Raw genomic sequence first — 13733 nt, forward strand, 5'->3', positions numbered from 1 at the left:
CAGCTTAAGAGAAATTTGTCTCTTCGTTTTTTTTTTGTCGCTTTTGCAATATTGATCGTAGCAAGAAAATCTTTAATGAACTTCATTGATTTATTGTTTATTATTCATGATATTTTAATTTTTTAAACATTTTGACTGATGGTTAGAAAATTCAAAAATTTTATGTTGAAAATGCAATGTCAAACATAATACTGATCTTCGATTCCAGATACATCGAGTACTTTAGCGGACTGTTGTCAGGCTCTCTAAGGATCAGCCAGTCGCCATTGTACCTGACCCACCTGACAGTTCTCGGAGTGCCGCTCTTTGAGCCGACGGGCTGTCGAGCCTTTCTTAAAGTATACGAAGGACTTACACCGGTTTACACTTCGGATCTCTACTCGGTGACGAATGCGCGTGAATTTACTGTTAATCTTGGCGGGCTTCGACTGAGGGGTGATATCTTGGTCAAGTGTTACCATAGGGTATACTCAAAGCAAACTCGAGAAGTTATGTTTTCCCTTCAGGTAAGAATGCATTTTACATAACGGATCTTTCATACACATAATAATATATTTTTAATATTAAAGTTAATCTTAATTATAAAATTTTTATTATTTAATTTCATCATAATATAATTTATTCTGGTTCATTTATTTTTATAAAATTATATAATGTTAAAATATATATCGAATAGGTTCAATTTTTTTTCTTTAACATCCATTTATGTTTATATATATTGTAAGTACATTATAGATGGTGCATTTATGATAAATGCGTTATAGCACGCAAATGACTCGATGTGAAATTAAAGACATAAATGATATACTTTTATGTAGAGCGATTTGTAAATAGATACAAGGACGGCGAAGTAGATCTATGCGTTCGGGGAAAAAGGCGACAAACGTTTACGTTTAACTTTATGTCCAGTAAGGATAAATAACATCCTTTGAGAGCACTGTAAATGATCAGTTAATAACTAGATACACTTTATCTTGTAGTGCGGAAAAAAACAGATACATAAAAATTCTATGAAAAACATACATTAATCACGATATGTTACGTCACGTTTTATTTGATTGCAAGATTTATGTAGAACAAAGGTTATACTTCATCGATAATAAATTGATTCGGTATTATGCAAACTGACCAGCAATCTATACATATGTCAGAAATCACATTAATTTTTAAGAACTTTCTAAATTCACTTTTTAAATTTTTATTAAATCATTATAAAGAATAAATTAGTTTGGAAATTTCCCGGAGAATTTACTAATTTAAAAATATTTTTACTACGAGGACATTAGTACGTAATATAGTTATGAAAGATGAATTTATTTGTGCTAATCAGAGATTACGTCGCACGTTCTCATATCGACCATTGTTTCCATAGTTTCACACGTGTGTAATTACGGAGAACGTCGTGTCCTTCCCGCGATCGGAGCTCGACGTTGCCTGCGATGATCCTCGATGCCCGCCTGACAGTGTGGTGACACTTTACTTCGCCACCGACGCGAAACGTCAGGACGGCCCAGTTCCAGCGCCGACACCCGCCGTGCCGCATGCATCAGCCCATCACGATCCCATCCTACATTGGGACAGCTACACGAATCTCGAAATCAGCGACGACGGTGAGTTCGAATTTTTTCATATTTTTATGATCTTTGATCTCGCGATGATAAAAAACGACATAATTTATTTGTTACTCCAGAACATAATATAATTTTTTTAAAATTATTAAATTCAATTATTTTGATGATTTTATTATACATATCTAATTACAATAAATTATTTTACAAATTTTTTACTAAATAAACACTGAGTTCCACGATCAAAATTACATTAAATAAAATTTCTAATATGAAAATTTCAAATATAAAGCTTAATTTCTAGATGTTACTGTACCAATAAAATATTTGGCAACGGATGTATAATATAATAAATGACACTTCGTGAATATGAAATAACATTGCTGACGTTTATATTAACGTCGTTTACCACGTTTTGCTTCTAAAGCTCTCATATAAAATATATAATATAAATGAATATTTACATAAACGATATGATATTGTAGTAGAAACAAATTTTCAAGAAATATTTCTCGAAAATATTATTTCGACAAATTTTCTTGTTTACAACGAGATTCTTGATAGCTGGTCACTCTTTCTATAAATTTGCTCGTATGAACTTGTCGATTAATTTATCGATACCGTGAAAGTCACGACTTGCGATCAACGCCAGGAAAACTCATCGTCGTCAACTAATACGCACTAATTTTCGTCATAATAGCACCTAATTAACTTCGATCTGATAGCGAGAATTAGTCAGAAATACAACTTGGCCGACGTTTGCAGCAAGGGAGGGAGAGAGCGAGCTAGACGAAAGAGCAGCAGTATAATGCATTTAGAACGGCTGACTAATGCCGCCGGAAATATGTTCTGCCAAGTGGAGGGAAAATGGCGGCTTATCGCGACGAAGGCGATTTCCACGGTTGGAAATAGATCAAAGGTCGGCCCGATGGGCAAGGTCCATCGCGTTAGCCGCTTCCGAGTATAGCGTTTCTACCCCATCGCTACCTATTTACATCTTCACTTTTCTCTAGTGCCCCAACATGACTTTTTGATGAGATGAGTAAAATGGTTGCCACGATGAATATTCCCGATATGAAATATATATTTTCTAAATTCATTGAGAATATCACGTACATTATAAAATATACATAACAATCCAAACTATATAAAGATAAAAAATATTTGTTAAAACAATAAGAATAAGGATCACAGGAAAATTGTAATATTCTTTTTAATTTCTCTCTTTAGATCATATCATCTATTCTTAAAGATTAGATCAATAAATAATGCTAACAAATGCGTTCAATTACATACGAATACATTTGTTAAATTCTCATTTTTAAATAGAAGATTCGCATTCGTTATACGACTTTATCCATGCTTAGTAAGGGCTCACAATAAGATCCAATGTAGCGATTTGTTCTGCTCGATATGCTACTTTAATCGAGACGATTGCGTCATCGCCATGATTCCTCCAAAAGCACGCGCCGGCAACGCGAGACAACCAACGCTCCCGGAGTCAATTCGTTTCGTTAGCGATCGGCCGGTGGGTTCCAATGAAGCTGTGACCCAAATTGCGCGCAATGCTAAATCGACGCCGTTTGTTATGAGACGAAGAGTGACGGCGGATGAAACCGGAAAGAAAGATGGTGCCCGTAGGCGGCGTAATCCTGTGGCCGAAGGAAGAGGAATAGATCAGTGGATAGGTTGAGCAGATTGAATGCCGGTAGTTTAACCGCAATACCGGCGGTGACCCATCTGCCGGATATCCACCTCCCTCCCGTTTGCCGATTGAAGGGTGTGACCAAACTGAAATCAATTCCACCTCTCGACAGCCCCGTGAGTGAAAGAGATCGGGCACCCTGTCGTTATCAGAACGCGATCGATTGTCGAGATCCTTCCACATAACTCGATGCCTGGATTACCGTACCGATTTATCCTCATCGAACTTTGTACGAAGATTGATGAATATATTTGGATATTAATTAAAAATTAAAGCTGATCTCTTAAATATACGGACAGAACGTACATACTAATTGGATCATAAAATTTTTTAATCAAGATTTTATTTCCGCGCCAATGAACAACCACGTTAAGGGGACGTGAAGGGAATTCGATCACACTTGCAACTTCTAAACTATCTCAACAGGCAACACGCGGTTTCCCAAGCTGTCCCCCTTAATTGTCCCCGTATTGAGTTCAGACGTTCTAAATCACACTTAAATCGTTCCAGTCCTGCCGTCAAGTATCGAAACGATTTGTCGCCGACGGGCGCGCCCGCATCAATTGACGTTCAAGCCTTCGATTTGCGCCGCTACTTTGCCTAATGATTTAATGCGAGTCTGCATTTGCGATTTTCTTTGCTGTCGGATGAAAGCAAAGAATTGACGGAGGACGTATTTCCACGTCGTGAGACAACGTTTATCGGCACGAAGACAGTCTCTTCCCGCTGAATTGGCGAGTGAACGAACTCTCATCGAGACGAGATGCCCGATGGAAGCATCGCAATGTCCACACATTGCACGTAACAGAATATAAGTTTCCTAGGGCATCACGTTCGCACGAATGATCTCCTTTAACGATCCGCTGAGTTATGTGAGTCAGCGGGGAAAAGTTTTTGAACTCCTTTGATCGGGTGACGCGCGAAGCGAGGCGGAAATGTAATGAATCTTCCGTCTTTCCGGGTAATTTTGTACGAATTTAATCTGTGCATTTGATCTTAGGTTGACCTGTTTAAGAAACTTCGAAGTATAACGGATTAATTACAAATGGATCTGTTTAAATTGAAAAAAGTCGATAAATTTGAGAGGAAAGTTTTATTTACGTTGAAAGTGAAAATGCTTTGTTCAAAAGCTAAATTTAAATATTTTATATAAATATACAAATAAGGATATAGAATAATTGAAAACTAAAAAATGATAATAATTTTATTAATAAGCAAGTCCCATTGCATCAGATCCATCACGTTGGATCAAAATGTAACAAAACTCGTGGAAGCTGCATCGCATGAAAAGGGATGGAAAGCAGCACAATATAAGAGATTTTCATGGTGGTGGGGAGTCTGCAGGTTTATTCTTGGCGTTAGGATGCCATGGATGGGGATAGAGAGCTTAACAGTTTTCGCGCGCTTCTATACGTAACTACACCAGAGTCTCAGTTCGATTCGTGATTCTCTCGTGATCAATAGTGCTCTCTACTTGCACAATTTAGTATTCCTATCATTTACATCGATAAACACGGGATCTCATTACGTGGTGATTGCGCGTAATTATGCTATTGTTTTTATGCTATTGCAACAACTGAATTGTGAATAACGTGACAAAAGTAGCACTTTGAGTAAGCTAAACTTTATTTTTTTTCTATTATAATATTTTTATATTTAAATTGTTTCATATATAAATTGCGTATAAATTTATTTAGTGTAATTTCAAAATTATTTTAACTTAGAATTTATAGATAATTTATATATAAAATTATATATAAATTATATTAAAATTATATATTTATATATAAAATTATATTTATATATAAAATTAAAAAATCAAATAGAATGATTTGTATGATACATAAATGCATTTCTTGTGATATTTCTTTCTGTCATTTTGTGATATTGTAACGTTTCGTGAGCATATCTGTCCAACGTTCCGTACTCGTGATTGGAGATTGACCTTAATTTTACGGTCTACCGTTAAGGCGACACTTCACGCAGGATAGAATCTTTTGATCCAAAATTGGCGAACCGGCTTGACCGGGCTACTCTCGCTCCGAGAATCGCCTTCGGACCATGCGACGAGAAAGTTGGTTCCTGGAAAGCGTAGATCGAGCTTGATCTGAGAAAACACCCCATAGTTGGTAGCTGTCATAGATATGCGCGATTTCCATTTGCTACAAAATATAATTTCTCCGTCTAGCCTTTTATAAAAAAAAAATGGTAAAAAATCACAGAAATAACACAGATATCCAATTACTGTTTCTTTATTACTTTTCTCTCGAAGTAGCTCTTCTACCTAGTTATCGAATATTCATTGATAGGACAGAGGCAAAGTTTACTTTATAAAAATTTCGTTCAACGTTTCACCTTGTTACTTTTTGCACAAAAAAATAAGACATTGACATAACAGAAATATTTATTGTGTGTCAATATCTTAGAAATAGAAATCGGCTGGAAAAATACGATTGGGTTGTGGAGATGTATGAGAGGAATGTTAAGTAGTAACGGACATTAGCAAACAGACACTGTCTGGTCTTCGCATGCGTTAACCACTTGACATGAGACAAGCTTTTAGCACCTGATAGCCATTAAATTGTAATTTTTTTGCATTCGTATGTTCAAGGAATAAAACGAGTGCTTTGTCGATCCTCAAAAATACCCATTTGTAGGTCGATCTCAGGTCTTTTGTTCAACCGCTGTCGAAGAAATTGTGCGATAAAACAGGAAGAGAAAATCTCCGCTTAATACGAACGAGAGAAAGAGATAGAGGTGGAGGACTGAGGACAGAAAACAGAGACAAGAGTCCATTGTCTTGTCGCTTGGTCGTATGTCTTCTCGCTGTTACGTCACCATTGTTTATTCCAATCCTGTACAGCTTCTCTGTGCTACCTCCAGCAGTTTTATTTCACCACTTCGATGCCCATTGTACAGTGTTCTTACTCCTTACAATTGGATATAACTAAGAAAAATAATTTTTTGTTGTAGTTAAATGTCAATACCGAAAGTTTCTGTACTCATGCTGTATGAAACAAAACAATTGTTACTTCAAAATTTGCATTTTATATATATAGAAAATTTTATAATCCTATGATCTCTCTTTCAAATTTTACAAAATACATTTATCAAAGTAATTAGGATTAATTAAGTTAATAATTAATAGATAATAGAAACATTATGAGGAGTATAACACATTTAGAATCATGATATAAATTTATGTAAATTTCCTGCTGGCGATATTGCATTATCATCTTAATTGATCATTTCTGTCATCTTTTGATCTTTGATCAAAGAGATGCACAAATAAATGGCGTCGTCTCATATTCACGTGTTACCAAGACGCATAATGCGTCATGTCTTCTTACGCACAAATCGTGCACGCGTCCTTGTCCCAGATTGGTTGCCTAGGAATATACCGCCACTTGCCGACGATGGCCGACCAACTTTTCGCTCTATCTTCGTTACTCGACAGTAGAAATAGCCACGTTACGCTCGGACGAGCGAGGCAGTAAATCGGTGGTTGCGATCTACCAGTTCATCCGTCATGCATCCAGATCCCTCATAGGTGCTTTCCCGAATTATAAATTACTTGAAGTCTGGAAACAAGCTAACATAAAATATATATATATACACAAAATACACATAATATACACAAAATATTTTCCAGCCTCGTCGACCTTAAGTCTTTTTAAAAAAAAAATTATATATTATATATTATAATTATATATTACATATATCATAATTATATATATCATCTTACGAAAGTGCTGAATGTTATTTCATATGCTTAGAATATCGACCATCAATATACGGAGGCGAAATGTCAATAAGTTTCGATTATTTCGACCTTCTATCTCGCGATCTCTGTATCAATCTTAATCTCGTCGCATACCACTTTCAAAATCAATGTTATATATAATTATAATTATTATTAATGCAGACGCTGACATGGCGATATATTAGAAATTTAAACATGATTTATATCTATATCGAGCGCTAATCTAAATGATTGCGGTTAATCATCGGTTGTCGAAGCTTCGCGCATTGCAGGTGACGTCGCGATAACATAACAGTGTCCGTATATGGCGGCGGTCTGTAATGGCTAAATAAGCGAGCGACGCGTAATAATGGTGCTGCCAGGTGAACCAATTATTCCTGAACACATCCCACGCGCGTTTATGCAGATCCGAGGCGATTGCCTATCTCGTTATGCGTTATGATTCCGGCGCCTAATATTATTAGGCTACCGGGTAGCGAAGCCGACCTATTCTTGTTTAACGCAGCGTATCCGCGCGATGCAAATGCCGTGTCCGCGCGTTCCCGTTCGTCGTGATGAGCAATCAGTAGCAGAATCACATATCACGCGCTCGAGATGAGCACTTTACGCTAACCTGAAACATACGCGTGCGATTTGGAACTCGTGCCACGCGAGTCTCAGGTGATGAATACGTTCCGTACGCATTTGATATGAGCCTCCTGTAACATCTCATTGGGATGCTGTAAGCGCTTGTTAAACATCTCCTTTCCTGAACTCCTTTCACAGTCTTCCAATTGAACAACAAAATATTTTTCTAAACCCACGTAATTTTCTGGAACTGAAGGCAATCGAACAATTTAATTATCAAAGAAATAGTTGAACTTATACTTTTTGTAAAAGTCTTTCATCAAATTCTATTGTTTCATTAACATTAAGGGTAGTGCATTATAAGGGAAATGTAAGTTCATGCCCAGCAAATTTCAAAGTAAATATGTGAGCGCCGTACGCTCACGATCATGATCATAAATAAGCGATCAATCACTTCGATTCAACGCGCAATCCTAATTGCCCCTTAACGATAATTGCGCCCTCCGTCATAATTTTCCCTCATTGTCGGCGCGCGTTGTCCCGCGCTAAGCGTTAGTACATTAGCATTCGTCACGAACACCTGGTACACATGCGACGATCGTGAATATGCGGTACGTGCGTTCGTTGAATGATTTGAAAGAAGAAGTTCATTATGACTCGCGTGGCGCACGGTAGCAAGAGGGTAGAACTTGCGGATCGTTCTTGCGATTTTGTATACACGTACACTTCGACGCGCAATGCTGGACGATGAATTATTAATTACCGGCCGTTTATTTGTAACTACCAGCGTAGCTACGTCGGGTCGCATAGCGTCCGATTAAAGGCGTGAGAAAGAGCCACGGGAAGAGGAAAGCAATGTGAAACAGCAGGGAGAAAAGGGAGAAAATGTTTTCTCGACTCTTTTTTGGCCAATATATTATCATACTAATGTCAGATGCCGGAGGATAGAGTTTAGGCTAAACTTCGAAGAACGTATTCTGGAATCTCGAAGCAGACAGCTTCACCAAATACACCTGACGTGTGTATGTCTTAATGATCTCCCGAGCGAGCCATTTGAGCCGGCAACGGTTCGCGGCGCGCGGCCTTTAATTTCGGTATCGCAGCGGCGCGGCACAAATCGCAGACGTTCGTCAATTTGGTCTCGATCTGAGTCTCGGGAACCGTTTTCTCGTGCGCGCCAAATAACGGCAGCATGCATGCGTGAGCGCACGGAATCGACGTGTGCGATCGATCACGCCGAGAAAGACGGCGAAGACGACGTAGCCGGCCGGTTTACCGGCGGTGAGCCGAGAGTTGCCGTAGAAGGACCGACGACTGGAGGCCGTTCGAATGAGTAGAGGGGTCTCCGCGAGAAACGCAACGTCAGTACCCATACCACGGAACGAAACGCGCACACGTGCGAGTGCGATCTCCACATAACGCGAGGAGACACGTGCGCCATAGTACGTTGCGCGTAATGAAGCGGCCGGAGTGTGCGTATGCGAGTGGAAATGCATGAATCAAACAAGCCCACGCTCTTGCCGATTGTTTTTCTGTTCGAGTAGATATATGCGCGATGTGCGCACGCATGGCTGAAAGCCATCAATGAGATTGTCGCTCGATAGTAGATCGCGCGCTCATTATTTATACGTGCGCGATGCGATTCCCCGCTTCGCATTCCCCGCTTTATGGTTTATTATTATTGATTGTAAAAATATGACGTCTTTAAAGGCCCATTATTGGAACAAGTATGAGAAAGTGCATGTGGCCCACTTACACTGAGATGGCTCAGAAAGTGCTCGAATCAAATATATACGATCTTATGTGTCAGCATACGTCCTGAATACACACACGTGCGTTTTTCGTACCTGTGTTTCAAAGGGAACGAAGAACTGCGCGATTCGGAGTCTGCGAGATCGCGGCGTGCATATCTGCACGCACGTGATCGTCATGCATGTGTTTATATGGAGCCGCGACGAGGAAAGGCAGCTCCGAAACTCCATATCACCATGCTAACTTCTTGCGTAGGACGCGCAGGCTTGGCAGCCGATGATCATGACGAGGACAGACCCCGGTGGTGGTGGAGGTTAACGCGAATGACGGTGATGGTAGTGGTGGTGGTGGTGGTCGTGATCACTATCGTACGGCATTTGCAACGCACAGTGCCGTTTCTGTGCTCCCGGTGAACGGAACTCGCGTTGTTTTCTCGTTAACTGTTGAGTCTCAAATAAGTCGCTAGACGAAGAAGCTTCCTCGGCGAAGTAGTCAGCGCGCACAAGAGTAGTTCCGTGTTTAGTGCAACTACCCATTTGGTTTCGATGGCTGACATTATTGGAGCTTGACGCACAGTTTTTGGTACGAAAGAAAGAACAAAATCTCAACCGCGACGGATAGACTAATAATTAAAATTAAGAGAACCGTAAACAAACGCGAAATTGATTAGATTTTTTTTAAAAATACTGTTATTATTAGAATTATCAATTATTTTATTATATGAATTAAATAATTATTAAAACTACTTGTTTGATCGGCTTATACTCACAGAATAACTCCATGCGAACATAAAACATATTACGAATCAACAGTCTTAGTCATAGCTAACAGAAATTTCGCGCGAGTCCCTATATTTTCCCTTTGTGGGATTCCCTACGGCTACCACGTCTCTCCAGCCTCCGTCTCTCGCATTTTTGTCATCGGTTGCGAGGAACGTGCACCCCCGACCGGATCTCGATGCCCACTTCCCATCGGCTCATGAATCTCTATAAGGCCGTCAAACGAGTAATTCGTTCCCTACATCTCTTTCTCTCTCTCCCCTTTTCTCTCACATCCAATACTACTTACCTTCTCCCACCGTCTCGCCTTTCTTCGTCCATCTGGAGATAATGACGGTTCGCTATGCCAATGAATAGCCAAAGGAAGGATGCTAAATTTTAGTACCTTGCATACGAGTGATCTCTCCTTCGTCAAAATGGTGGGCCACTGTGAGAAGAAAGATGAAATGGTTATGCGATGCGAAATGAAAAGATTTTTTTTTTATATACGAATACTATTGTGCTATGCTATTGTGTGCGTTGTATGCGAAATATTTACGTGGGCGACTGCTTTGTTATGTAGATCAGTTGCTCGGTTAATTATGATAGGCGTTTCGTCCGCTATGAAATTGCAATTACAGATTTGCAATGTTTGAACGAATGTGAATATATTTCTAAAAAATTGCTTAAATACCTGCGAATATTTTTAAAGAGACATTTGTTGTTAAAGAGACATTTGTTTGATATTTTTATGTGGGATAACATAACTTTAATTCAATGACTGCGTTATTGGAATCACTGTCAATTTTTCACTACTAGACTTCTATTTAAGATGTCCCACTGTGCTAATAATGTCATGTTTCATAGGCTTCCTCGTAGAATTTCTCACATTTTCATTACAAGCCGAAGGGCATAAGTTGCTAGGAAAGTTTCAATTTACATCCGCATTTGAATATACAGAGGAAACCCAGCGAACATCGTAAAACTGTCAGGCACGCGGAATCGCATCCTTAAATTTCCCATACTCGCTATCATATCTGCACTCGCGCGTGTTGCGCTGTCCTACCCTTGGTTTCCGCGGTTAAATCATAGTGGCGTGGCGTGTAAAATAAGTTAACAACCGCGATTAACTATAAATTCGCTCCTGGAATAATGTGAAAGAGAGAGAAAGCAAGCCGGTGCGAGCCGGCTAAAGCGATGACGTTCTCGCGCGAGAATCTAATTACCATATCCAGCCTGGTATCGTTGCACTCTCTGCTCGCACGTGCGCGATTCGTTCGTGGTGTTAAGCGGTGAGAAATTGAAATAGTTAGCGGTTGCCATCGTCGTTGTTGTCCCGATGGCGACTGCCAATGGTCACGCAAACCACGTGTCATCGCTGCACTTCGTCAGGATGCATCAGCTGGACTATAACTAGCTGTGCAGTGTGTACATAATTGTTGCTGCTACTCCAAAATCTCCTTCGACGGTTTGAGCAAAATCTCCTTGGACAGTGAGGAAATGATTGAATAAAATTTTTTATTTATTAAATGAATTTTATATAAAAAAACATTTTATATAAAATTGCTTACTCTTTCTATCATTATTATAATTCTTTGTGTTGAATCTGCAGTGATTTATATCTGCAGTGATGAGGTGATAGCACTAACGACTCATTGATTCGCCAAAGATAACTAATATTATTTCCGCTTTCTGCGAAGGTGGTTTCTTGTCACATAGATAAAGCTTATCAATTTGTACACTCGGATGATTTTACAATGAGCATTGCAAAGACGATATCACGCCGATATCATCTTTGGACAGACCTATTGCGAGACTATTGTAGGCAGTAATAAATGAATTGATTGATATCGCGTCTCACGCTTCGCATTTGCGCAATCGGCTGTTTTGACGTTTATATTAGGGCGCTGGGAAATTTATGTCGCTCTCTCGGAAAATTGTTTGTTCCCAGGCCGGGCAAAACTCGTTAAACTTGTAAATCGGAACAGCGTTAAATGACGGTGATATTTTATGTTGCTTTGAATAAAACGCTATCGGCTTTGATTTAAATTTCCTTTTTATGCTGCTGCCCACAAACTTTGATGTAAACTTCCTTCTAAAATGCTAAACTATTAACTAGGTTTCCTATTGAATATATCTCGGAAATACGCGCCCTAAAGAAATAGAAAAAGAAATAAGAAGATATATTTTCTCAAGAAAGGAGAGAATATATTATTCTATTTGTTATAAGCGCTCCAAGATACTTTGATCACCCGTTATGCGATTGCTCGTGTATGATGAATGACGGCGATAAATCGCGCGCGAACCGATTACGTCCTTGATGTCGCGGCACGCCGCATCGCGCGTTCTCGCATCGCGGCGCGAGGCGCAAAAAGTACGACGCATGTCGGAGAAATTGCAATAAGGGTCGGACGGAAAGCTAGTCGACGGTATCATTTGGCGCGATAAATCCCCGACCGATTCGCGTTAGAGCGTGCGGCCGACGGCGACGTCGCTATCCGTCGCGTGATCAGCGGCCGCGGTCTGTACTTGCATCTGCGTCTCGAATGCGTGCGTTAAGCATGCTTTCCGGGCCGTGCTCGCAGAAATTTATATCCGCATCGCTCACGGGCAATGATAAACGAGAGAACCGCTCGCGTTTTCAAGCCACGACGTTGTCTGCGGCTTTCGAACCGGCTTCCCTTCTGACATAAACCAAGGGTTAATTAATTTCAAATTAATTGTCGTCCTTCCACGGCGTTATGGCGCGTGACCGCACTGTCGTATATTTTATACGTACGCCATTAGCATTCCCGTTGTGTCACTATTTTTAGTACGCGACACCTCGGCAACAAATTTAATCATACTTATGTCGACCATCGCATGTCTGAATTATTAGATGCCTCCGATAATTTAATAGGATTGACCGTTAATGGCTAGTCTCACTCTGATTCGAACGATGCGTCAATCTCGAATCTGCACGGATGTTCGATAAATGTTTCGAAACACGCAATTCGGCGACGCGACGTCACGTTTTTCCTTCGGGCCATTACTTTCACGTGGCGTCGATGAAAACTTGTTCCATTAAATCAACCAAAAATCATCGACCGTGCCTTCTGGCCGAATCTGTTCTTCGAAGAGATCTCAGGTGGTCAAAGTAGGTGGTGTGTTGGCGTAATGTAATCTCGAATTTAAGCTTTTAAATTTAAAAAAAGTTACAGGCATCGTTGTGAAGAATGTAAGAATCTTTCACAAAAATTTTAAAAGGTTCTCTTTTTATCGTTATTAATGTAAAAACATAGCAACTTATCGATTGTACACTGTATATTTCACGCTTTCATCATGTCTTCATCAGCACCATTAAATTTTTGTATACACAATGTTGTCAATGATTCTCCATATTCGAGTTTCATCAACATACCCTGAAAGAAATGACGGCAATAATCTTCGATCAGCAGGCAACAACAGAATTCTTGTTCTTAAACATACGCGTGAAAATGGATCCTAATCGCTCACACAACACTGTATTAATTATAAAATTAATGGATGGATTTTAAATTATACAGCTGTCTTTTATAATAACCAAAATTCAGTTAATATTAATTATCATAATTTAATGATTGATTATATGATAATTCTTT

The 13733-nt window shown here is 39.5% G+C and overlaps 1 protein-coding gene across 13 annotated transcripts in view; it reads left to right on the plus strand.

The window, feature by feature from the left end:
• Positions 1 to 13733, plus strand: part of by (focal adhesion protein tensin) — a 158663-nt gene that overhangs the window by 125554 nt on the left and 19376 nt on the right. For all 13 annotated transcript variants that reach the window (XM_089082630.1, XM_089082628.1, XM_089082632.1 and 10 more), the window contains 2 exons: positions 209 to 506; positions 1373 to 1610. In XM_089082630.1, coding sequence (XP_088938756.1) covers positions 209 to 506; positions 1373 to 1610 — 536 coding nt within the window. The remainder of the gene's footprint in view (positions 1 to 208; positions 507 to 1372; positions 1611 to 13733) is intronic.

Source organism: Pogonomyrmex barbatus, unplaced genomic scaffold (assembly GCF_055798465.1).
Source record: "Pogonomyrmex barbatus isolate J1 unplaced genomic scaffold, ASM5579846v1 scaffold6, whole genome shotgun sequence".
In the NCBI taxonomy this organism is placed as follows: domain Eukaryota; kingdom Metazoa; phylum Arthropoda; class Insecta; order Hymenoptera; family Formicidae; genus Pogonomyrmex; species Pogonomyrmex barbatus.